We start from the raw sequence: 27,870 nt of genomic DNA on the forward strand, positions 1-27,870 counted from the left end.
GTGTCTTTATAAATGATGTTAAATTAGTTATTTCATAACACATTGTTTCTTGAAAATATATTAATTAATAATCATATATTTGTAACTAATATTGTAAAAAATAATTGATATATATTTTTATTTTAATTAATTATAAAACTTAAAAGTAGACATTTTTTGTGAGAACATCACGGATGGGGTGTTTGACAAAAAAAAAAGTAATATTTATAAATATGATGTCATAACATTATTCAAATGTTTGACAAAAAAAAATCTATCAACTGTAAGTGAAAATAAACATGAAATAACAAGACAATAGTACTAAAGCAAATAAATTAAAATTGAAAATATAACCTAAATTCAAAAGAAAAAGTTTAACATAATACTCCTATGTCAAATTTCAACATTACATAAGTAAGTTGTTACGTAACTTAAGTAAAAATAATTCAAAATAAAGGAAAAATAAAGTCTATAACCTTATTCGTAACGAAATTCTACTTTAATAATTAACGTCACTCATTATATGTAAAATTTCTTAATGACTCATTCTTTCTAATAGTAAGAGGTGTAGCTTAAAAAATTAGAATAATAATACGGTTATGCTAATTAATTAAAAAAAACACATAAAAAAATACGGGCAATTACGTAGAACCACAAGAAGTAAAGGTTGAGAATGAGAAGAGAGTAAATGAAAGATATATAATATAAGAAGAAAAATATATTTTAAAAAATAAATTAAAATAATAGAAATAAAAAATAAATTAAAATAAAACAAAAAAGAAGAAACTAAAAAGTAATCCTGGAATTACAGGGTGTAATTATACCCAATTCTCAATCCCCTTGAGAATTGGAGAGCGTAATTAAACCCTCTCAATTACACTCAATTCACACCTAACCGTGTAATTACTTGGTCAACCAAATAGACCAAACTGTGTAATTACACTCAATTCCAATTACTTGGGCGGCTTTCCAAACAGGCCCCTAATAAAAAATATTACCGATTTTGTTAAGTGATCTTTGTAGTTACAAAAAATAGTCTAGTGACTTTAATCGATATAATGTAAACAATTAAGTCACCATCTATGAAATCGAATCTTTGAATCATTCATAGATAAGAATGTAATTGTAAAGTCTCTATCGGGAAAGATATAGGGAGGCCATAACTTTTTAGCTGTGCGCATCCAAAGTTCATCACACAATGGAACCCAAATATCCATCAGATTAAACTTTCCGTGAGAAATTATTGCTCTAATAGGAAGGCGATTTGTATATCTTTTGCAGCTAGCTGACATCGAAACTTTAGCATTAGATTTGTGTGGCTTTGCTACGGAAAAAAAAAAAACAAACAAAGAAATATGACAAACATTGAAGGAACAAGTGTACCAAAGGGATGAAGAACTTAATTAATTGCTCTTAATTTAACAATACAAAGATAAGAAACAATGATCTAAGGAACATAGGCACTAATACATGGATCACCAACAACCTTGCAATTTCTGTAAAAATCAAAATGATTAGAGAAAATAAATTAAGAGGGGCATCCTAACCGTGGAGTAGTGTGAACTGTCTCAATCATGGAACTACATAAAGTTGGCACTCTTTATTCACATTTCTAAGATTCTTTAAGGCATCATTAAGTACATAAATGAAGAAATGACCATTCATATACAATCAAATGAATTTGGTCAGCGTTAAATTATTTACTTAATTTGTAACTCCTTAGCTTCTCCATAATTTTTTAACATAATAAATTAGTGGAATTTGAAAGAATCAATATAGCTTTTGAAGCAGCACTTCATTGTGTAATTTATCAAAGACACAGAACATTTAAAAAAATTGTGGTTAATGATTTTAATGGTATGAAAGCCAAAAAGAACAATAAGTACGGGAAGATGGAAGAGCCCTCCCGTTTCCAATTTAGTGTAGCTGAATTATTATTTTTATTCATTTAATTAATAGAAGTAGAAGACAACGGCAAATTGGTTCATCGTCTTTTTTTATTGGGCATTTTGGTAATTCAGTTTTAGACTTGATATCTTCCCACTTTCAATATAATATCTGATACCATGATAATTTGACAAAAAAGAAGGAAGAAGTAGGAAAAGGTGGCTAAGGACTCGAGTCTTGTTGACTTGTTGATGGATGGAGATGGTTTGGTATGACAGACATTATTTTTTCCAAAAAATGTTATCTCAAGTGTTTTTCCTAAGGAAATATTTTTCAAAATTTGGTTATCTTGAATCATTGGAAGTGTTTTCTCCAAAATAAATAAATAAATGATTTCCACAAAACTATGAAATGACTTATGTCGCTTATAGATGGAAGTCATTTTCCTATTGCAACTCTTACTCCATGTCGTTTTTTCTACCACCTTGCTGTCAATCTTTGTATGATTATCATGTCACCTTACTTCTGTACCAACCAAACTTTGGAATCTGATTCAGCAACGTATCTTGAGGTAAAACATCTTCCAGGAAGAACCTTTAGCATGGAAAATAATTGTTTCCACACAACAGGTATATGGGCTGGGGCCCGGGGGAAAACGAGACGAGGAAACTGATGAAGAAAATCTCGTCAACTATTAGAAAAAAGAAATTAGGTTAAATGGAGATATATATGTAATATAACGAGAAAAATGTTTGTAGAAGAACTTCCACAGAAGTGTAACTAGTGGGAAATTTTCCTCATGAGAAAGGATCTCGGACTCTCGAGTCACTGATAGTGATATAGTCAAGGTCTTCTTTTCCAGCTCACTTTGAATCATCCAACTTGCTAGCAACAATTTGATGTAAAGTAGACAAAAAGAATGGCTGAAGACGTGTTAATTTAGAGCAAAATATAGGCACAGAAGTTCCAAAGCAAGATGCTTACAAAAATAATAAAAAGCTGAAAGGGAAATAACAAGAAAAGTATTTGCAGAAAATTCCAGTAGAGTGAATTGCATTAATTAGTGGACTGAATTTATCTTCATCAGAACGGTTATCATGTCTGTGATGGTGATTGTTGTTTACCCGTAAAACGATTCAGTTGAATTTATAAATGTGGTCTGGGACACGTGGATCAGAGTTACCAATAAGACTAAGATAATCATATTGAAATAACGTGAGTACGCGAAAACAAAGTAAGAAGTAAGAAAAAACCTGCGCAGCAGGTGATAATTACGGACTTGGAGTTCTCTGTTGGTAATCACAATAAATAAATAACTAAATAATATATCCTTCAAGATGACAAGAAGCAACATTCGCATAATACAAATTAATCTGCGGTTCTCCTCGAAAAGTTGGACATATGTCAGCTGTAAATACTTAAATAGCTAGTAATACTAACCCTTTGTTTGGATGGTTGTTTCCTGTGGTTCATTAATGTACAGTATGGTATGGTACAGTATGGTGTTATATTGTATTGTACTGTATTAATGAATACAATGTTTGGATAGACTGTATCGTTTGTTGTGGTTTAATAACATTTGTATTGTTTGGTTTGACTGTATGGTACTGTATAATAACTTGTAAGTTTACTAAAATACCCTTAACTCTTAATTAGAAATAATTTATATATATTAATAAAACTCAGGTAAAGAATAAAATAGGAACTTTAAAAAATAAGTAGGTAGTGGGTGGGGGAGGGGTGGGTGGTGTGAGGTTGGTGATTGTGAAATGAGAGTGGGGGTAGTGGGTAGTAGGGTGGGGGTGAGTGGTTGTGGGGGTGGGGTTGGGTGATGGTGAGGGGTAGTGGGTAGGGGTGGTGAAGGGGTGGGTAGTGTGGGATGAGGGTGGGATGAGGGTGGGGGTGAGTTGTTGTGGGGTGGGGTTGGGCGGTGGTGAGGGGTAGTGGGTAATGGTTGGGGTGGTAGGGGTGGGTGGCAGAGGAGTGGGGTAGTTGGGGTGGGGGTGGGTGGTAGGGCGGGGGTGGGGTTGGGGTGAGTGGTAGCGTGGGGCAGGGGTGGGGGTGAATGGTAGGGTGGGGGTGGGTTGGGGTGGATGGTGGAGGGTGGAGGGTATAATGGAGAAATGAAACACGTAACCACGGAAAAATCACCAAATCCGTGGTTTAAAAAATTGGGACTTTTCATGGTTATATAACCATGGAATGAACCACAGGTTTACAACACCATACCACATAATTTTAAGAACAATGAAAACAAACATGGTTTCCTAGAAAACCATACATTAATGAACTACGGGAAATCACCATCCAAACAGGGGGTAAAGTTCAACTTTCCATTTTACATTGAAAAAAAAAAAAAAAAACTTTCCATTTTACATTGGCTAAATTTGGAGAAATTAAACAAGGAATTCATCCGTAGTGTACTTAACCATTTATCACGTATTACATCCTACAAAGTACAAACTCAAACCGTCTATATATAAGGCTGTAATTATAAGTATCTATATATATACCCACAGAACGTACCTGTTCTTTTCACTAATTATTTCGATTTTAGAAGACAAGTTTTTGCTTTTTCTTAAGGTTCATAACTTTTTTTTTATTCCTCGATCTCTCTCACTCTTTGCAATTCTCACTTTTTATGGTTATGTTGTTTTTTATCGCATGCCTCATGATAATGTTTATTGCTTCACGTTTAGAGTTTAAACTCTATTAGTATCATCAATTTTAGCTGACCTACAATAGTATATTGAAGTCGGTTAAAGTGAACTGTTGTGAAAAAAAAATTATATACTAGTCATTGTATATAACTTAAGTCCTTTTGTTTAGCCGGTTAATATGTAATACCTTAATATGTTGGTTTTTGATAATATTCATGCTTGGGATTTTTTACGTTGATGTTTGTTGTGTTGCAGTGTTGAAACTTGAAATATGGAAAAGATGGGTTGCAAAAAGCAAAACAAAATAGTTTTGTGGTGGTTTGCAATTGTTTTCCAATTTTTCTTGCTTGTCAATGGTTCAAGGGTGCACCATGATAGGTATTATACTAAAAGCTTCCTCTTTTTTCTTTCTAATTTTCATGAAATAAACATAAGCTTCAGTTTCTTTTACAATATGCTAGTTTAATGTATTTATTATATACAATATTTGAATTAAGTACTTGAAATTAGTGACTAACTTATTTATTTATTGTAATTTCCTTTTCTAAATTACAGGAACAGTACTCTAGCCAAAGAGAGTCGCAAATTGCAACAAGTTTCTCCTCCTGTCACAATGACTATCACAACTGGCTATGTCATTACTTTAATTTTTAATGCGATTGCTTAACTTTTTCGCATCGTATAATCTACGTTTATTCGTGATCATTATTGTCCTAATATTTATGTTTTACCTGGGAAAAAAATGGTCAATTATCACTTGTTTCTCAGAAGTATTAATTAACTAATTAAGTTAATAATAGTTAAAGACTATAAGTTTGAAGCTTTCATGATAAAGGTGTTAATGAATTTATGAGCTAATGTTTTTACTTATTTATCAGGTGGTAATTGATAATGGCATTGTGCAACTTTCTTTAACTAATCCCACTGGAGCAATTGTTGGAGTTAAATATAATGGGATCGATAATCTCCTTGAACCCTTAAAAGAAACACAGAGGGGGTAATCTACAATTTATTTTTCCTTTTTAAATTTATTTTTTAGAAAATACTCGCTAATTAGGTTTTTTATTTGTATTTGTTAAATCTGCAGATATTGGGATACTGTGTGGAGCGGTAAATTTGACACGTAAGAATTTTTGTATTTACATTCTTACGTTATATAATTTCTTCAACTCAATAACATAACATAAATATGTTTTCTTTTTTTATTTAAAGGAAATTTTATGTACATTTTTCTTTATTTTTTGGCAGGCTTTTTGCGTCAAAATTTAGTGTCATAGCACAAGATGTTAACAAAGTCGAAGTTTCTTTCAAAAAAACATATGACCCTTCGAGTGGTAACAATCCTCCTCTAAACGTTGACAAAAGGTGAGATTTATTTTAGAAAATTAGAAGTACTTTTTATAATATAGTGAGATTACATGGAAATATAGCTGATTTGTATTAAAAAAAAATATATTGGTATGTGATGCTGCGTGGGAGTTCTGGATTTTATTCATATGGAATATTTGAACACTTAAAAGGATGGCCTGATCTAAACTTGGAAGAAGCTAGAATTGCTATTAAGCTCAGCAAGCCACTGTAAGTTTATTAATACTCTCTCTCTCTATATATGTATATATAGTTTTATTACCCTTACAATTATTAATCTTTAATTTAATGCTTTCAAAAATTTCGTGAAATTACTCAAAATATTTGAAGATTGTCTCTCCACGACAAATGTCTAACTTCTCATTCTTCAATAACAAATTCATATAGGCTTTACCCTTCTGCTTGAGTTATTATTATTATTATTATTATTATTTTTTTTTTTTGCGTGTGTGTTACTAGAACCATGCAAATTACTAACGAGATGTTGTAGAAACATCAAAATTTCTGATGCAAAGTGTCACGCCCCGAACCATGGCCTGGGCGAAACACAACCCTCGGTGCCTTACTGCATGTGACCGAGCGAACCACATGGCTTGCTGAATCATCATGAGGCATAACATGAGTGAAATATAATGTGAATGCATGATGAGCCTTTACAAAATGCAATAAGTCATAATACTTAATCAAAATACTTGTTTAAACATGAGTGCGGAAATAACATGAATGAGCCAAAATGGCTATACGACTCCGAAAGTGTGACATGACATAACTGACTTGTCTAGTCTATGAAACCTCTAACAAGTCTGACCATGAAAAACATACTCGCTGGAACATGGCCCCCAGCATACCTTAGATGCATAGCTAATCATAAAATAAAGAGTTGACTAAACCCCGAATGAGATGGGGCTCACCAATAAGCTGATACGAATGTTGTCCTACTGAGCAGATGCGTCATCCTGTAAATTAGTACCTGCATCGTGAAATGCAGGCCCCCGGGCAATAAAAGGGAACGTCAGCACATTGAATGTACTGGTATGTAAAGCAACTGAAAGAAATAACATGGGACATGGAATAACATGATAAGAACTGAAACTGAAAACCTGGACATGAACATGAGCATGAGCATGGATATATATATATAACATAAGTAAAACATGATAAGTAGGGAGAGCATTTCATAAACAGACCATGTGATATCACCACGTGGGTACGTGGAGTCTGGTACCTCGCCGGACCAGTAGAGCCCCCATACCTTGCTAGGGTATAAGGTGGTAACGTGCCTGATGGATCCAGTCAGTGTAAAATTAAGGAATCGTCCTAACTGGGCGGAGCGATCCTTGTCCTACGGTGGCTACGTAGTTTCAGGCTATCTGAGCCTTCTCGGTAATTCATGCAACTCCCAAAAACATGAACATGATATAATTGGCTAAGAAGCCTATGATTTTCGTGAATTAACTTGTACTTGACTTGTAATCATGATTTCACGAAATAACTTGTAAACATGGTTTCACGAAATAACTTGTAAACATGGTTTCATGAAATAACTTGTATTTAGCATGTATGTATCTTGTATCGTAGCATGAAAATAATTATATAATATAGTTGCATGAAAACTTGTAGACATGTAGGATATTCATGAAATACTCATTCTTAGTTAAAAACATGCATGCAAGAACCCATGGAATACAAGATATGAGTTTTCATGGATTACGGACTGATTCTCAATAATCATATGGAGTTATTAAGAACACAATGATAGAATAATAGCAATTCATACATAATCTGTGCATGGACATGGACCTAGGGTTGTCATGAACATGGTGTAGAAGCCCTAGTTTTAGTAGAGAATCATAATTTATGGATTATGAGGCGTGGGGAAGAACAATGATGTTCCCACACGTAGATAGTAACTCTACATACCTGGTAATGCTCCAAACTTGAATTAAAGGTTTTAACTTTGAAGAAGATTTCCAAAATCTTGAATTCTTGAACCTTGAGATGGGTTTTCTTGAAAACCCTAGTTTATGAACAATGATTTCTTGCTTAGATTATTAGAGTATATGTTAGAATTGAGTTGGAAGGGTTTGGATTGACTTACCTAGATGTTTTGGATTGTTGCTAGGGCTTGGAATTGTGAATAATGAAATAAAAGAACTCAAGGCTTGAATTTATACAAAAGTGAGGCGGAAGTTATATGGACATATTATATGGTCCGTTTAAAGTTATACGATCCGTATAATATGACCATATTTTATCATGGCTAAACAGACCGTCGATTTGAAGCGACATGAAGTACGGACGAGTTATACGGTCCGTATAAAATTATATGGGCCGTATAACAAGTTCGTATAACATGACCATCGAACGGACTGCTCTATAATCCTTCAGTAAAATGGCCATGACTTTTTGTATAGATGTCCCCTTTACCCCCATAATATATCATTGGAAAGGTATTTCAAAGGGCTACAACTTTTAAGGAGGAAATTTTCACAAATTCCTAACGCAAGTACCCGAAAACAGGCCATAAGTACAGACTGTCCTAGACTTAGACGAATTTAGAAGGCCTTAAGAACTTCACTTTTTTGTTTGACTTCAAAACGACTGTTTATCACCTGAGTTCATCCCAAATAGATTCACATAGCTAAAATATCACCTTTATACTAGATTCATACATTCATACCTAATTCGGATTTACGGGATGTTACAATATCTCCCCCTTGGGATCATTCGTCCTCGAATGATGAGTCTTGGTTAAGAATGGGACTGGACATGGCTTGAATACATGAACGTGAAGAAACATGACATGAAACATAAAAGCTCAACATGATTAAGTGGGAACATGGTCATGGATCGTGAGAACTAAATATGTCATTACATAGAAACATACATGGGAGCATGAAACTGAGTCGTACCTACCTGAATGAGAATCGTGAAACAACTGTCCTTGATTTATGAATAGAGGTTAAGAATCACTACTAACTACGGAATCTAGAAAATTTTATGGTTGGACTTCCTTCATAATTCAGACCCTCACGACATTTCTCAAACGCCTACCAGCTAACTAAAGTACCAACACACAACTCACAGGGTATCTTATTACGTATGATGTGACTTAACGTGATTTCTGAATCTTGAATGTGGCTAACATGAATACTGAGATAGCTTGAACACACGAATATTGGCTGAATGATTACATGATTACTATACATGGGGTTTGGAAGAAAATCCGTAGGCACGAATGACATGCTGGAAATAGGCACGAACATGACATGATTACCTGGGCGTGAGATGCATGACGTGGGAAATAAATACATGAAGACTAGATGACATGGATACATGAGTGCTAAACTGTCATGAGATACGAATACGTGTAAACATAGATATCATAACATGAGATTTGAATATCGAAAACATGATTGTTACAGCAGGGGATTTGTATGATGAGCGGAGATGAGATCTGAACACTTAGAGGCTTGATTATAGATGTTCGTATATCACTATCACGATTGACATATAAGATATAAGTACGACTTAGGCTTTAAATGTGGGCGCAACTCAGTGCGAATAAGACAGATTTGAGTCATATAATAGGAATACTATCCTAATTACATATTCATAAAGGTCTAGCATAGGCATGGCATGAATACGTCGAATCTGAGTAGAATATTCCTGAGATAAGCCCCATAGGGTGAAGGAAAGGAACTCTTGTTTGCTCTGAAACATAGATAGGAATACCCTGGCATACCTTTCTTATTATCGTGAGTGGATCATAAAGGATTGAGAGCAAGGAATCATTCGTTCGAATCATAGGAGGCACTTTGTCTTAGAACATAAACGTGGCATGCGCACATCAAACAGAAGGACGTAACATCGAACATTCATGGTAACAGGATTAATATGGCATAAAACATGAATACGTGAGTAGCAGGACATGGGACATGGGTACATGAGAAACATGGCATTGACATGGGTACCTGCATACCATAGCGTATGGACTTGAGTTTATGAGCATTGAAGTATGACTAAGACATAAGTGTGACTTGCATGGAGCACAATTTGTAGGCTTCACTCTTGATTCAGAGACATAGGCATGGATAAAACATTACCTTCAGGATTTATATATACCGAAAGAATGGGACATTTTTCAACATAGTTTACTCTTATCACCGCGAGTAAATGCCCTTTTTTTTTATAAATAAGGTCGTGAAAGAATGGATTATAGGCATGAATACTTCGTTCTTCGAGCATCTAAGACATGGGTAGATAGTCACCTTGAGCATAACGAGGCATAGATACTTAGCGAAAGGAGAAAGGGATCATGTCATCATGATCGTAAAACATTAGCTAAAAGGACATAAGCATGTGTTACATAGAATCGTGGATAGGACATCCATCATGACTTACTCTCATTATTGCATACCAACATCATTTTATACTATTTCTTTAGGTGGATGCTCTAATAAGTCTATCGTGGACATGAGTACGTGAAAACATAGGTAGTATACCATTGGAGTCGAAATAAGTCATTCACCTAAGGCATTTTCCTCTTGTCCAAGGAATAAGTGTGCATTTCAATAGGATTCTCAGTCTTTAAACTATTATGTTACCTTCCCTTCGATCCTTATCAACGTCAACATCATAATAAGAAATCACATAGGAGCTAGAACGTGATCATCGGTACAAAAGCAAGATAAATATGTGAGACATGAATGCGGTTTTTAACCTTGGACATGAGTACAACCTAATGTGAGAAACATGAAAGAACATTCCCTTGCATAGCTTACTATCGTATGGAGTCTTAATTCTTGTATCTTAAATATGGAGTGTAAAGCTTTAACAAGGGCGTAAGATAGGTATGCTAGGCATGTGTAGAGTACGTTTGGGCATTGGTACTACATAGTGCATGAATTATTTTGAAATTGAACCGTTATACCCTCAAAATCCGCTATTCAATCTAGAACTTTATCTCATAACATAATTACCTAGTACTTGATCTCAACAGCATGACAAAAAATCACATTCTATGCACCTTATCTTGGCTACATGAAACTCTGATCCTTTGACATAATCTCCTTAACACCTATCAACTTACGAAACACATAATCTATATTGGCACCTTATCACACGATCTCCCCCTTAGTTCAAAAGCTGACGTTTAAAGCCTGTGGATCCCTTGAATTAGCAATAAGAGGTCATCTAGTGGTTTCGCTAATTTCCTCCAACACACTGACGACTTATTTCTTCAACTTACTTCAAGCAAGTCTTACTTACTGAGAAAACTGGATTACTTAAATGAACGGGTTTCTAATGTACATAACTGACATACTAGCTTTGTTAGTCTTGAGGAAAACTCTTTCCTGATAACTCCTAAAGGCTCTTTTTCTGTAGCTTGCTCTCTTACTGCTTAGGTGGTTTTCTTCTTTCACCAATTTCTATACCTCAAATTTAACTTAAAACCTTTGGGTTCTAACACGCCTTCGGTGTATTCAGACAGTTACCCACTTAGTAGTGCTAACTTGACTAAGTGACTCAAATCGTACTTTTACTAACTCTGCTAAAAATTTCTAATTCACTGTATCTATTCAAACTTACTCACTATGCTTCTGTTAACCACTTGCTAGCATCATATTTTCTAATTCTTCTCTGAGTACTAAAGTGAAGCATAAGGTTATTTTTAACTTTTTCTCCTTATCTGACTCTATTCTGGGGTTGTATACTATCTTTCTGAACTATAGACATGAATCGCACTTAGGGAAATTTCATCTGTCTCAAACAAGGAATTGGAACAACTAACTCCAAACTCCCTATACACTTTCAAAATTATATCATACTATTGTAACAACTAACCCCAAACTCCCTATGCACTTTCAAAATTATATCATATTATACACATCAGGGATAAATACTTAATCACATAACCTAAGAGGGAATTTTCATATCTTTTATCTCATAGTAATATCTGCTTCTTGTAGTAACTTACTAACGTCATACTCTCTAGGTCTAATCTGAATAAGCTCAAATAATTTGAAACTAACACTAAAAAAATTAAATATGGTCTGCTCATGGTTTTCTTATTGCATCAATCCCTTCCTAGTAATGTGCATAGATCATATGGAAAAAATATATATATCTTTGAAGAAGGCGAGACTTTCTAGTATTACAGGTGGTTGGCTCTTATATGCTATTTCCTGCTCAAAACTACCGTGGATAATTTATGCCTGCTGCGGTTAACTTCATAACATGCTACCTCGTGGGGTCTTAAATATGAACCATCACCCTTATATTATAGCTTCATGCTCAAAGAGTTCAAATAAACTTACTCTATAGGGTATATATAACCTACGTGTGTACCATACCGAAATTTGTCTTTCAAATGGTACTAACACCTGATAAACACACCATGCACTATTTAGCAAGTTTTGGGTCTCGAATTTCTTTCTTGCCGCTTACACATTTGATACGTTCAGAATTCGATGAAAAAAGAATGTTACTTACTACTCTAAGCTTCATGGCACGAATTAGAATAATTCCTGATCACTCCATCTGAAAGAAACACATCGATAATGATTAGATCTATATGTTTCTCATCTATTGAGACATGGAGTATTCGGTAGAATGGGAAACAACACACGAGTCCGAGTGATTTCTGAGAACATAGCTCTATTGCACGATCTAGAGTTGAAAGAAGTGAGACAATCTTAAATGTCTTGGTGGTCAACTGTTTATATGTGTGGGCGCCACATACATATAAAAGTGACCCCACTGGACACGGTTTCATAGACTCCCTAAGATACTTGAACCTAGGGCTCAGATACCAAGCTTTGTCACGCCCTGAACCATGGCCTGGGCGAAACACGACCCTCGGTGCCTTACTGCATGTGACCGAGCGAACCACATGGCTTGCTGAATCATCATGAGGCATAACATGAGTGGAATATAATGTGAATGCATGATGAGCCTTTACAAAATGCAATAAGTCATAATACTTAATCAAAATACTTGTTTAAACATGAGTGCGGAAATAACATGAATGAGCCAAAATGGCTATACGACTCCGAAAGTGTGACATGACATAACTGACTTGTCTAGTCTATGAAACCTCTAACAAGTCTGACCATGAAAAACATACTCGCTGGGACAAGGCCCCCAGCATACCTTAGATGCATAGCTAATCATAAAATAAAGAGTTGACTAAACCCCAAATCTGAGCAGATGCGTCATCCTGTAAATTAGTACCTGCATCGTGAAATGTAGGCCCCCGGGAAATAAAAGGGAACGTCAGCACATTGAATGTACTGGTATGTAAAGCAACTGAAAGAAATAACATGGGACATGGAATAACATGATAAGAACTGAAACTAAAAACCTGGACATGAACATGAGCATGAGCATGGATATATATATATATATATATATATATATGTATATAACATAAGTAAAACATGATAAGTAGGGAGAGCATTTCATAAACCGACCATGTGATATCACCACGTGGGTACGTGGAGTCTGGTACCTCGCCGGACCAGCAGAGCCCCCATACCTTGCCAGGGTATAAGGTGGTAACGTGCCTGATGGATCCATTCAGTGTAAAATTAAGAAATCGTCCTAACTGGGCGGAACGATCCTTGTCCTATGGTGGCTACGTAGTTTCAGGCTATCTGAGCCTTCTCGGTAATTCGTGCAACTCCCAAAAACATGAACATGATATAATTGGCTAAGAAGCCTATGATTTTCGTGAATTAACTTGTACTTGACTTGTAATCATGATTTCACGAAATAACTTGTAAACATGGTTTCACGAAATAACTTGTAAACATGGTTTCATGAAATAACTTGTATTTAGCATGTATGTATCTTGTATCGTAGCATGAAAATAATTATATAATATAGTTGCATGAAAACTTGTAGACATGTAGGATATTCATGAAATACTCATTCTTAGTTAAAAACATACATGCAAGAACCCATGGAATACAAGATATGGGTTTTCATGGATTACAGACTGATTCTCAATAATCATATGGAGTTATTAAGAACACAATGATAGAATAATAGCAATTCATACATAATCTGTGCATGGACATGGACCTAGGGTTGTCATGAACATGGTGTAGAAACCCTAGTTTTAGTAGAAAATCATAATTTATGGATTATGAGGCGTAGGGAAGAACAATGATGTTCCCACACGTAGATAGTAACTCTACATACCTGGTAATGCTCCAAACTTGAATTAAAGTTTTTAACTTTGAAGAAGATTTCCAAAATCTTGAATTCTTGAACCTTGAGATGGGTTTTCTTGAAAACCCTAGTTTATGAACAATGATTTCTTGCTTAGATTATTAGAGTATATGTTAGAATTGAGTTGGAAGGGTTTGGATTGACTTACCTAGATGTTTTGGATTGTTGCTAGGGCTTGGAATTGTGAATAATGAAATAAAAGAACTCAAGACTTGAATTTATACAAAAGTGAGGCGGAAGCTATATGGACCGTATAATATGTCCATATAAAGTTATACAGTATAATATGACCATGTTTTATTGGATGAACAGAACGTCGATTTGAAGCGTCATGAAGTACGGACGAGTTATACGGTCTGTATAAAATTATATGGGCCGTATAACAAGTTCGTATAACATGACCAGTGAACGGACTGCTCTGTAATCCTTCAGTAAAATGACCATAACTTTTTGTACAGATGTCCCCTTGACCCCCATAATATACCGTTGGAAAGGTGTTTCAAAGGGCTACAACTTTTAAGAAGGAAATTTCACAAATTCCTAACGCAAGTACTCGAAAACAGGCCATAAGTACAGACTGTCCTAAACTTAAATGAATTTAGAAGGCCTTAAGAACTTCACTTTTTGGTTTGACTTCAAAACGAATGTTTATCACCCGAGTTCATCCCAAACAGATTCGTATAGCTAAAATATAACCTTTATACTAGATTCATACATTCATACCTAATTCGGATTTACGGGATGTTACAGAAATTCCGTTAAACCCTCATAAACGTTTCTGTCAAGCAAATTTCGAAATTCAATTGAAAATTCGCATGTTTATACAACAACAACAATATACCCACTGTAAATTCACGAGTGGAGTTTGAGGAGAGTAGAGAGTACACAGACCTTACCCCTTCCTTGAGAGGTAGAGAGGTTGTTTTCGATAGACCCTCAAATAATTGCATATTTCTAGAAATGTAAATTAAAGGGTTAATACTTATTATGTTGGATTTTAACTTGTGTAATATTGACGGATTCTTTTTCTATTTTTATGATTAGGTTCCATTATATGGCAATATCAGACGATAGGCAAAGGGTAATGCCATCAGAAGAGGATCGTGCAAGTGGACAAGTTCTCGATTTTAAAGAAGCTGTTAAACTCACAAATCCATCCAACCCTAAACTCAAAAACGAGGTAACTTATTTTTACCGAGTTTCTGTTTGTTCATTGATAATGTAAAAAAATAACGTTAATTTGACTTATAATAACAAATAACAAGTTTTGTATCGATAGCGTAATTTTTCTTTTAAGTATCTTAGATTCTTACTAATTTTTAAGTATCTTGTTTACCCTATAGGTCGATGACAAGTACCAATATTCGGATGAGGTCAAAAATATTAAAGTTCATGGGTGGATTAGTGATACTCCACACATGGGTTTTTGGGTAATTTCACCAAGTTATGAATATTGTAATGGTGGTCCTATGAAGCAAGATCTTACCTCTCATGTTGGTCCAACGTCAATGGCTGTAAGTACATATATTTTTAACCACAAAGAATTTTTTGTGAAACTTATATACAGTTGACAGTTATAACAAGTTTTACATTCTTGTTAATTCTATGAGAAATGATATATATACTACTAATACTACAAAAAAAAAAGAGTGAATTTTTCAATTGACATCTCGGAAATATGGGACTTATATACTAAATAGTGTAATGAAGTTTACACTATCATGTATAGAAGTTAAACTCTGTGAAAAGCGATATACACTACTACTACTACAACTACTACAGATGAGTTAATTTTCGACGGACAATCCTAATGGAAATATGGGATTTTCGATGAAAAGTTTGTTGAAAACGTTTCCGACGAGCCAATTTTCAAGGACACTTGGAAATTTGCGTTTTTTTAATAGTAGTCTTGTAAGTTAAATAATTATAAATGTTTGAGCAATTTGCCTGCTTTATTGTACAGGTATTTTTCAGTAGGCATTATGCAGGGCCACAATTGGGAGTTTCACTAACAAATGGTGAGGCATGGACAAAAGTTTTTGGTCCAGTATTTTTCTATGTTAATTCAGATTCTAGCAATGACCATAGCATACTTTGGGAAGATGCCAAAAGACAGGTCATCTCCATTTACAATATTGATATTTTCACTTACTTAGTATATTTATTTTACAAAAAATCTATGAGTAAATACTAAAATTTTGTCAAATTTGCAGATGAATGAAGAAACTAAAAAATGGCCATATGATTTCCCTGCATCAACGGATTATCCCCATGCAAATCAACGTGGCTCAGTTAGTGGTCAATTAATGGTCCACGACTGGTAATTATTGTTTTACGTATAATAGCATTTTTGGCCCCTTAGTTATTAGTAGTAAATTCTAGTTTGGTTCTTCTAATATATGACTCAACATATTTAGCTTTCAATTAATTAAAATGTCTATTTTTGGTCACATTGTGTAGGAACTATGTAATATTAATTTAGACTATCTTTAGAAGTACATTCCCCTCAAATTTATAGTAAGAATATAAGTTTAACGTAATACATGGATAACTAAGTGCTGAAATTGTCAATAGTATAGGAAATTTGTCATTATTCACAAGTAAAGGGATCAAAAGAGCAAATTTCAAGTAATTGAAAGTTAAATATGCTTAGTAAGATATTATAAGGATTAAAATCAGAATTTACTAATAACTTGTTGGAAATCTTACGGAAAACACTTCATCACGAACATTTGTAGGGACTTCTCTTCATCACGAACACTTGTAAGGACTTCTCTTCAACACGAACACTTGTAGGAACTTCTTCTAAGCTTGAGGAAAATACTTGATCACGAACAATTGTAGAGAATTCTTCGTAGCTTGAGGCATGCCAATGGCACTGTCCTTAAGGATATTTCACCCGGTATGGGTGTATCCCTCAGGATTCAACAAGCTCTTCTAGTACAAAACTAGGAACCAGAATCTAACAAAGATTTCACAAAATAATAACCCAGCAAAATAAATAATAATAATAATAATAATAATAATAATAATAATAATAATAATAATAATAATAATAAGAAGAAGAAGAAGAAGAAGAAGAAGAAGAAGAAGAAGAACTATTTGCTCTTTTTGTTTTTTTCTGTCACTTATATGATGACACAAGATCATATATATACACTCCAAGAAAGAGATGATTTCTAATAGTCTTTGTCATCTGCCAACGTTCCAAATATTTAATAGGAAGTAAAAGCCATAAAGCAACACATTGAATTGTAAGATACGTTGGGCAGTAAATACATTTAATCAAGAAAAATGTTATTATCAAATGATGTGACCGTTTGGCAACAACCATATTTTATCAAATGAATGGTGCCATTTAAGGCTAATAAAATAGTAATAAATCTTCGTACTAAAATTCATTGACCAATTGACCGACCTCATTATTTTGAGATACCAAAAAATAATATTTTTCTAACAATCCCCCATATATCTCAAAATAATAATAAAAATTAAAATAAAAAGTTTTGCTGGGTTTTCACATATGAATATAATGCATCGAATCTGGTGTCACGTAGACTATGAACCAGACCTAGACAAAATAAGATTATACTTACCGAATAATCGGTGAAGTTTAGAACTTCTATGAACCAAGAATTCTTTTGTAAGCCCATGGTCTTATTCTATCACATTATACTTGCACAATCTTTATCGTTATCGCGATTTTGCGCTAAGAGGCCATGCGCGTGTCCTGGTATTCATGAGTGCTCTAGAAATCCGTCACAATTTCATAAGAGCGGCACCACTTCACACTCATATAGGTCTACTCATCAAGTGTATTCTGCAGAGCAATACACCACCTATAAAGGATATCGTAATGGATTAAGAGTTTATAGAGGCTCAACCTCACTTTGCCTTGCAGATTTGCACTATATTCACACACCATGGGAAGGGACATAATTTAATAGTGCATACATGATCAACTAATGACTTGTTATTACCCATATGAACCTAATTCATGCGATCTCCAATCACATAGGTTGGGTTACCATCACTGTTAATCTTCTCAAATGACAAAAGTCTCATTCCCTTAAATGTTTCTTTTAGTCTTGTGAATCGGCCAAATTCACCTCAGACTTCACACAATTATAAAAACTATCACATCTCACAATAGCGCTATTAAGAAATTATTTTCTCACACAACTAATGTTGTTTGGCAACCACAATATATACATGTTGGTTTTATCCCAACCTCAATACTCACTAAGAAGTATCTTAACCTCATCACTAGCCAACTTCAAATCATAAACTCATATTTCATTATAGTCTACTTGGCTTATTTTCATATTAATTATTACACCCCCACTAGTGGATTTTGAGATCCACTCAGCATCATTGTATCCTCTCTAGTACATCAAATATTAATTTACTATAACACTTATCCATCAGTTGGTTCTTTTCAAAATCATGTACCGAGAAAAGAAATAACACCATAAATTTTTTTTTCAAAAACATTTTGAATAACAAGACCAACTGAAATATTATCACTTTTAAAACATTTTTGCCGCAAATTCTTGCAGGATTTTAGAGACCGAAAACATAGTAGATCCGGATTAATGAGGTAGAAGAAATTCGAATGTGAAATATAGATCCCCTCATATAAGGGGGAAAGGTAAAGATCTGAGATAAGTCGTTCTCTTTCTCTTACTATTTTGATAGAGGAGACTACCCACACTGAACACCAACCCAATCTCGATAAGAATCAGTACGCTACACTCGATCAATCCACGAAGGTGTGGCACTTCTCCACCCTCTGCTAGCAGCTTTCTTCTATTATCACTTTTAAAACATTCTCTCAAAATAACTCTAATAAGATATCATGACCCCAATAATTTCAAAGTAAGGACTTTCAGTTTCATGACTCATAACACCGTAACCCCACATTTTCAAAGTATTTAAGATAGGGGAACAATATTTTCATAACCTCATAAGTAGTATTAGTAATTCTCATAAAACATTTCATCTTATAAATAACAAGCTAATAATATAACTCACCCAAATAGCTATACTCACAATATGTCATCATCAATAAATATTTTTAAGAAAAACAATATGAGAAAAATAAGTATCGATACTAAAAGTATTTTTTAAAAATAGTAAGCACATATAAATCATAATTCCAATACTTATTGTCCACAATTTGGAAACAACCTCATCATCTTCAAATAGAGTATTCACTCCAATGATAACACCAATATTTTTCAAAAGTAGTTTTAAGAAGATTTTTTTTTCCCATTCTAAGAACTTGAATAGTTCTTGAATCACCAACATAAGTAAATCATTTTTCTTCTTCTTCAACTTGAGTGTAGAACTCAAAATTAACTTTACTTGAACAAATATGATTAGTAGTGTCAAATTCATCTAACATCGAATATTTTACATTAGCCACAAGATTCGCTCAAGAAATGACCACAATAAATATATCATCCGCTTAACCAAAATTATTTTTAATTAGCGGGATTATCATTCTCCGAATCTTCTCTACATTGATGAACATGATGACATAGTTCGTCACACACAAAATAATAATTATTTCCATCAAAACCTTCTTTATTAGTTTTGCGGAATCTGATCAATACCATATCATTTGACACATGAAGCTGACTTTGTCAAGCATCATTCTCATAAAAAAAACACGTTAGGACCAAATTCAATTCCATATTCAAAAACCAAAGTAAAATTTTCACATAAATATCTCACATTTGTAGAAAAAGAAATTTGTCATAATTCAACATTTCTTCATCCAAATCATCAAGCAAGATAATTTTAAAGCCTAATTTAAATTTACCAAATCTCTTCAATGTGCAAAGAACACAACTTATACAAACACAGATCTCAAAGATAGGTCTACAGATTCTTGCACCATAATTAATCTATAAAGATAAACATCAATTTCAAGCCAACTTTTCATAAACTATCATAACATATAGATGCATATTATTATACATATCTTTGCACTCATCTTACCACATCAAATATAGATTATCCACAAATATTCAAATGACTTGGACATTATTTAAGAGCTACCTAAAATAATATAACAACAACACAAATTCATCACAAACCCAAAACCAATTCATTGTATTCAGCATTTTGTTGACCCAAATGACTAAGACAAAAAAGCATGATTAATTTCAGAGTCTACATTATCCAATATAAAAATGTTCACCACAACATCTCAAACTTGTAGAACATCAATGATAAACCCACTTATAATTTTTACACTAGAAATCTGCCCCACAACTCAATATTAAATCTTAGAGAAGATAATCACTAAAACTACTATCGAAGCACAACTTAAAAGTCTCAAATAAAAGTATAAATTAATCATATCAAAATCATTACTACTTTACTTTTAGATCATATATTTTCCATTATACTATAATTCAGAAACATACCTGTAACTTAGACAGATTGTACTAAGTTATTTTCTTTTAATTTTCCGTAAGAACATAGAAGAGCTTGTTGAATCCTGGGGGATACTCCCATACCGGGTGAAATATCCTTAAGATTGTTGGAAAACTTATGAAAAATACTTCATCACGAACACTTGTAGGGACTTCTCTTCATCATGAACACTTGTAAGGACTTCTCTTCAACACGAACACTTATAGGAACTTCTTCTAAGCTTGAGAAAAATACTTGATCACGAACAATTGTAGAAAATTCTTCGTAGCTTGAGGCATGCCAATGACACTATCCTTAAGGATATTTCACCCGGTATGGATGTATCCCCCAGGATTCAACAAGCTCTTCTAATACAAAACTAGGAGCCAGAATCTAACAAAGATTTCACAAAATAATAACCCAGCAAAAGAAATAATAATAAAAAGAACTATTTGCTCTTTTTATTTTTTCTGTCACTTATATGATGACACAATCATATATATACACTCCAAGAAAGAGATGATTTCTAATAGTCTTTGTCATTTGCCAATGTTCCAAATATTTAATTGGAAGTAAAAGCCATAAAGCAACGCATTGAATTGTAAGATACGTTGGGCAGTAAATACGAGTCCGGCGCCAAAATGTCTTGTTTTTTAAGCTAATAGACTAAAATAGAATGCGTTTTTTTTTATACCAAAATGAGTATTTCGTTGGTTATCCAACGAAATACCCAAAAAAATTACTGTTCCGGTTCGGATATTGTTGCATTTCGCTACACTTGTAGAGAAATGCAACAATTTTTTTTTTTTTTTTTTTTTTTTGCATTTCATTTATATTCCAATGAAATAGGATTTTTTTTTTTTTTTGTATTTCGTTTATATAAAAACGAAATAGGAATTTTTTTTAAAATTTATTTCGTTCATATACCCTTTTTCTGCTCTCCACTTGTACCCTAAATTATTTTACCTTATCCTTTCCATTCTCCATTCTCCATTCTTCCTCTGCCTCCATTCTTCCTCTTCTTCCGTTCTTCATTCTTTTTCTTTTTCTACTAATCCTATCACAAGGATTCCTCAACTTTTGCTCCATAATCTTCTTCAAACTGAGGTAATTTATTAATTTTATAATTTTTTACATATATTTTTTGATTTAGCCATTATAAATTAGTTCATATTTATTTTTTTGATTTTTTTATATCTTGTACTTAGTGTAGTAGACTATAATAAAGAAAACAAAAGTTACAAGTTCAATTAATCAATAGTTGGTAATTTCAGTCGTTCCTTCAGTTAAAAAAGAAAGCTTTAAACAATGTTAGTAGAGTTTATTGGTCAACGAACTGCAATTAAAATACTAAAAAGATCGTCGAAGCTACTGGTTAAAAAGGTATAAATTTATATTATAAAATGTTCTTTTAGTTAGTCATTTTCATAGAACAACACTTAAAAAAAGATGAAGAAATTGTGAGGAAAGTAAGATTGTTAAATATAACATAAAGATATTTATATCATTTGTTGGGTCATTTTCTATGTTCAAACTGTGACTAGTCGTTGGAGATTATTTTCTGTTGATAAGCATGAAGAATTTGTATCATTTGTTGGGTCATTTTCTATGTTCAAAATGTGACTAGTCGTTGGAGATTATTTTCTGATGATAAGCATGAAGAATTTGTATCATTTGTTGGGTCATTTTCTATGTTCAAAATGTACTTTTGACTAAAAACAGTTTGTATTTGACCAATTAATTTAAAAAGTACTTTTGAGCAGCAATTAGTGTTTGGCCAAACTTTTAAAAAGTGCTTCTAAGTGTATTTTTCTCAAAAGTACTTTTCAAAAAGTGCTTTTGGGCAAAAGCTATTTTTTTCAGCTTCTGAAAAACTGCTTCTCTTACTCCCCAAAAGCACTTATTTTCTCCCAAAAGCTTGGCCAAACACCTCACTTTTTTTTTTAAATAAACACTTATTGATAATAAGTACTTTTGGGGAAAAAATAAGCTTGGCTAAACAGGCTATAAGTCACAAAATGTAAAAGATATTATTTTGACGACTATTCAATGCTCGTCTGAAACTGATTGAACCAACAAAAATGTACAAAAAAAAAAATTAAAACCACAGCGATGTGTAGAGCAGAAAACGGTAAAAAAAAAAAAGGGGGTTTTTCGTTCATATTCTAGCAAAATGGGAGAAAATAAATTTTGTCACATTTCGTTGGTATATGAACGAAATACAAAAAAAAAAATCCTATTTCGTTTTTATATAAACGAAATACAAAAAAAAAAAAATCCTATTTCGTTTTTATATAAACGAAATAAAAAAAATTATTTTCCTATTTCGTTTTTATATAAATGAAATACCAAAAGAAATTCCTATTTTGTTTTTATATAAACGAAGTACCAAAAAAAATATTATTTTCCTATTTCGTTTTTATATAAACGGAATACAAAAAAATATTATTTTCCTATTTTGTTTTTATATAAACGAAATATAAAAAAAAATTCCTATTTCGTTGGAATATAAACGAAATGCAACAATATCCGGAGCGGAACAGTATTGTTTTTTTTTGTATAAAAAAAAACGCATCCTATTTTAGTCTATTAGCTCCAAAAACAAGTCATTTTGGCTCCGGACTCCAGTAAATACATTTGATCAAGAAAAATGTTATTATCAAATGATGTGACCGTTTGGCAATAGCCATATTTTATCAAATGAATGGTGCCCTTTAAGGCTAATAAAATAGTAATAAATCTTTGTACTAAAATTCATTGACCAATTGACCGACCTCATTATTTTGAGATACCAAAAAGTAATATTTTTCTAACATAACTAAGGAACCAAAAGCTCTATTAACCCCTTTTTAAGTTATTATCGATTTAATTGGTGATGTAATTATAATTGAGTTTAATGTTTATACACTTATAATTTAAAAAACTTTTTACATTATCAAGTAACTTAAAACATACTTACATATAACACCAAAGTCACTTAAAAGATACTTACATATAACACCATGCTGATGGTGAAAAATTCTTCATGATAAGATGAATCATTTATAATCTAATATTCTAATATAATTGAAGGGTTTCTTAAATTTCATTTGATTAGGTACATAAACAAAGATGCTGTTCCTGCAAAAAATGCATTTATTGGACTTGCTGCACGTGGAGTTATTGGATCTTGGCAAAGTGAGACCAAGGTAATGCCTTTTTGTCTATATTTATATATATGCAGAAATTTGAATATTATGGTGATCAGTAACTTTACAGTAAGAATTTAATTATGATGCTTTACTGATTATTATCTACAGGGTTATCAATTTTGGACTCAAACTGATAATTCTGGTAACTACAAGATAAATAATGTCAGACCTGGAATTTATGGCTTATATTCTTGGGTCCCTGGAATTATGGGAGATTACAAGTTCTCTTCTGATGTGACTATCACACAAGGTAATAAAAAATCTTCCCCCTCCCACCCCCACTTTTTCTAATTTCTGTGGTATTTTGTCCGCTTCATTTTATATGATGATATTTAATTAAGTGAACATGAAGTTTAAGAAAAAAAGGCTAGACTTTTGACACGTGCCTAGAATTTTTTTAAGGGAAAATAACCTAATAATACTACTTAAGACTCTATTACAAAATATAAGAATATTTTTCCTTATTTACAGAACATAATAACTTAATTACAAAACATACTAGATCTAGAAAAAATTAAAACCCACCCTTCCCTTCCCCTTCTCATTGTTCTCTTCTTCCTCCAGAGCAGAGCCGCCCCACCCTCCCTTCCCCTTCTCCCCGATCTCTTTCCTCTAATAACATAGCCGCCCCACCATTCCCTTCCCCAATCTGACCCATTTATCACTTCTCTTCCTCCTTCCATCACACTAATTGAGCATTGCAACACCCACTTGCAGGAGTCAGATCCGGCTTTTGGAAGTGGGTTTAATGGGTGAATTCAGGAACGACGGGAGGGATAATGAATTCTATGGCCACCACCATCCATTAGATTTTCTGGCATGTGTGTTGTTAATAATTGATGCTAAGCTTTGGTTATGTCTCTTAGCATCAGAATACTGATTTGGAAAAAATAGTTTCTTGCTATTTTCGTACCTTCCCAGCTATGGGGAAGGCATCCATCTTTTTGTAAAATTATGGTAATTCGAGAATGTGCGTAGATCTGAAGACAGTAACGGTTGATTATGACGAATTCTGTTACCAAACATCGATTGACTCCACCTTGTTTGTTGCCGTATTATATGAAAGTTGTATAGAATGTTGTTTCAATTGTATTAATTTCATTCGAATTTCAAAGTGAGATTCTAATTTGTATGAAAGTTGTATACCATGTTGTTGTAGTTGTATTAAATTTCCAAAAACTTATCCTAAACTTTATACAAATTTTATATAGTTAAATACATATTTCATACTGTTTTTATACAGTTTTCATACACGTAAAATGTGAGAAACCTAAGCCTTGAGCGAGATAAACACATTTCATACAATTTTCATACATAAAATTTTGAGCGGATTTTTTAAGCCTTGAGCGAGATATATATATTTCATACAGTTTTCATACACAAAATTTTGAGCGAAATTTTTAAGCCTTGAGAAACTTTTCGTATATATTTTGTAAGAAATCTATTGTTATGTTTTGTAAACTGTAAAGTATCGTCATATTTTGTAAATATACCCTATTCTTATGTATATATATGTCATTCCCCCTTTTTTTTTAACTTAAACATGCAATGATGTTTCTGTAGCCAGAGGAGAATGTCCAATATTTGAAGTTTATGGGTTCTAAATTTTAGCTTTTTAGAGTTACTAAGTTCTGTACATATTAAGTGAGTTTCCTTAGATAAATACAGGGTTTAGACTCACGTCGAACCCATACCTACTGCAAAGATAAAATCGAAAAAGTTTTGACGTTAAAAGAGTTTTCAAAAGTATTACTCCCTCTATCCCAAAAAGATTGTCCTCCTTCCTTTTTAGTCTGTCCCAAAAAGATTGTCCGCTTTCTATATTTAGAAACAATTTAACTATATGGGATAATTTACAGCCACACAAATATCTAAGGCTTGTTTTGGACTACACATTTCAAAAGTCTTCCTTTATTTTTTAAACTTTGTACCAAGTCAAAAGAGAACAATCTTTTTGGGACGAAGAGAGTATTCTTTTCGTAACTGACTATAAAGAAAAAGTGTCATTTAATATACAAGGGTTGAAATCCTTTAGAATAATACGATTTCTAACATAAATAATTTAATTGGTGCAGGGAAGGAAACACATTTAGGTCAAATAATTTTTGAAGCTCCAAGAAATGCTCCAACTCTATGGGAAATTGGATTTCCAGACAGAACTGCTTCTGAATTCTTTATACCCGATCCATTGCCTAGTCTTCAAAATTATTTGTACATTAACAGTACTGTATATAAGTAAATTTTCGCTAATCCTAACTGTATTTTATATAAAACAAAACTCTGCAATATTTTGTTATAAATAATTTAGTTAATTTCATTATCATTTGTTGCTAATTACAGGTTTAGACAATATGGTTTATGGGATCGTTACACGGATTTATATCCTAATGGAGACTTGGTATACAAAGTTGGTGTTAGTAATTTTCGAAAAGATTGGTTCTTTGCCCATGTAAACAGGTAATTAATTAAATAGATAGTATTGTTTCTTTAACTTCTTGACACACATATAATTCCGTGTATTTTTAAACATTTTTCTTTTTTTTTCTTTTTTATATTGCAGGAGAAATACGGACAACAGTTTTTCACCAACGACATGGCAAATTTCATTTGATCTTAAAAATGTGGATCCTGCTGGCACTTATTATCTTCGTATAGCTTTGGCTTCTGCATCCCATGCACATTTGCTAGTAAGAAATTTACCTCACTTCTATTCTAACATCTTTTAGTTTTTAAAATGAATTAAGACAAAAAATTAAAGAGAAGTTTGAGAAAACCATATATTAGATGAGTTATAGTTTTATGTATTGATGATGTAAAACATATTACGAAATCAAGTCAATATATGGTACCTAATTACATAGAGGGATAAATAGTATTTGTTGGTTCCTTAGTTATTGATAAATTCTGATTTTGATTCTTGTGATATATGACTCTAACACTTTTAATCTTCAGTTAGTTAAAATGTGTACTTTTATATTCGGACTAAGTTTAGAAGTATATTATCCTCATATATGGGTAACAATACAAGCTTAACATAATGCATAGGTAATTAAATGGTGGAACTGTTAGTAATTCTAAAAATTTGTGAATATTTTCAAGAAAAGGGAGAATTAAATTCACATTTCAAGAAATTGGATGTTGTATATGCTTAATCAAATACTATAAATATTAAAAGAATTTATTGACAAGAGAAGGAACAAAATGATATTAACCCTTACATACAATTTTATGTTACAAGTATTGAATAGATAACATGGTTAAAATAATAAGTACGTAACCGGTTAATGTTGTAACTAGTTTACGTTTTTTTCTTTCATTATTTTGTTCATAACAATAAAGGTAATGTATCTTTTTATTTTTATAATTATAGGTGTGGATAAATACTCCCTCAAAACCTAGGCCATGGTTTGATTCATCACAAGTTGGATTGAGTAATGCAATAGCCAGACATGGGATTCATGGATTATATATGATTTTCAATATTGAATTTCCAGGGACTCAACTTCATGTTGGTGAAAATATAATATATTTGAAGCAAGCATCAGTTCATGGTAATTTTACTGGACTCATGTATGATTATATTCGTCTTGAAGGTCCTTCACAATAGAAAGAGGAGGATTTTGATAATTAGAAGAGAGAATTTCCCCCCTAAAGGGGATATAAACAATCATGATTTTATTTATATATAGGTATGGTCATTTTTTTTAGTTTTGCCATTCAATTATTGTCTTGAGAACGGATGTTGTTCTCGAGAGTACTTTAGTTTTGAGAACGGATGTTGCTAGTCAATTATTACCAGTCTAATAAAATTCTCTCATCGTTGGTACTTGATACTTTAGTTTTGTTTGTTTGTTTGTCTTCGGTTTATTATCTCTAATAATTACTAGCGTTTGCCTTACTAGCTTACTTGATTTGCTTAATGTGTCTATTACATATGCTTTTATGTCTCAAACTTGCAGATTTTTTTTTTCTTTTTTTTGTTGTTGTTGTTGTCATTTTATAAAACTTAAGACAATTCTCGCAAGGACAATCCAATGATATGATTCATAGATCACATGTCGAATCAAAGTGTTACAAGTTTAATTTTCTTTAGTTCAAATTGTGAATCGACCATTAACATT

General features: G+C 32.8%; 1 protein-coding gene across 2 annotated transcripts; it reads left to right on the forward strand.

Annotated features, from left to right (window-relative positions):
• The first annotated feature begins 4,015 nt into the window (after positions 1 to 4,015).
• Positions 4,016 to 27,796, forward strand: LOC132616100 (uncharacterized). Of its 2 annotated transcripts, XM_060330692.1 has the most exons (16): positions 4,016 to 4,449; positions 4,782 to 4,904; positions 5,082 to 5,160; positions 5,405 to 5,523; positions 5,614 to 5,649; positions 5,775 to 6,104; positions 15,177 to 15,312; positions 15,476 to 15,646; positions 16,096 to 16,248; positions 16,346 to 16,452; positions 23,656 to 23,746; positions 23,858 to 23,999; positions 25,825 to 25,984; positions 26,090 to 26,206; positions 26,310 to 26,436; positions 27,120 to 27,796. In XM_060330692.1, the coding sequence occupies exons 6-16, from the start codon at positions 5,992 to 5,994 to the stop codon at positions 27,354 to 27,356; spliced, it is 1,554 nt and encodes a 517-aa protein (XP_060186675.1). In that variant the 5' UTR covers positions 4,016 to 4,449; positions 4,782 to 4,904; positions 5,082 to 5,160; positions 5,405 to 5,523; positions 5,614 to 5,649; positions 5,775 to 5,991; the 3' UTR covers positions 27,357 to 27,796. The 2 variants fall into 2 exon arrangements, with proteins under 2 accessions (XP_060186675.1, XP_060186676.1); XM_060330693.1 differs by having other exon boundaries at positions 5,082 to 5,523.
• The last annotated feature ends 74 nt before the right edge of the window (positions 27,797 to 27,870 follow it).

Source organism: Lycium barbarum, chromosome 10, assembly GCF_019175385.1.
Source record: "Lycium barbarum isolate Lr01 chromosome 10, ASM1917538v2, whole genome shotgun sequence".
NCBI lineage: Eukaryota > Viridiplantae > Streptophyta > Magnoliopsida > Solanales > Solanaceae > Lycium > Lycium barbarum.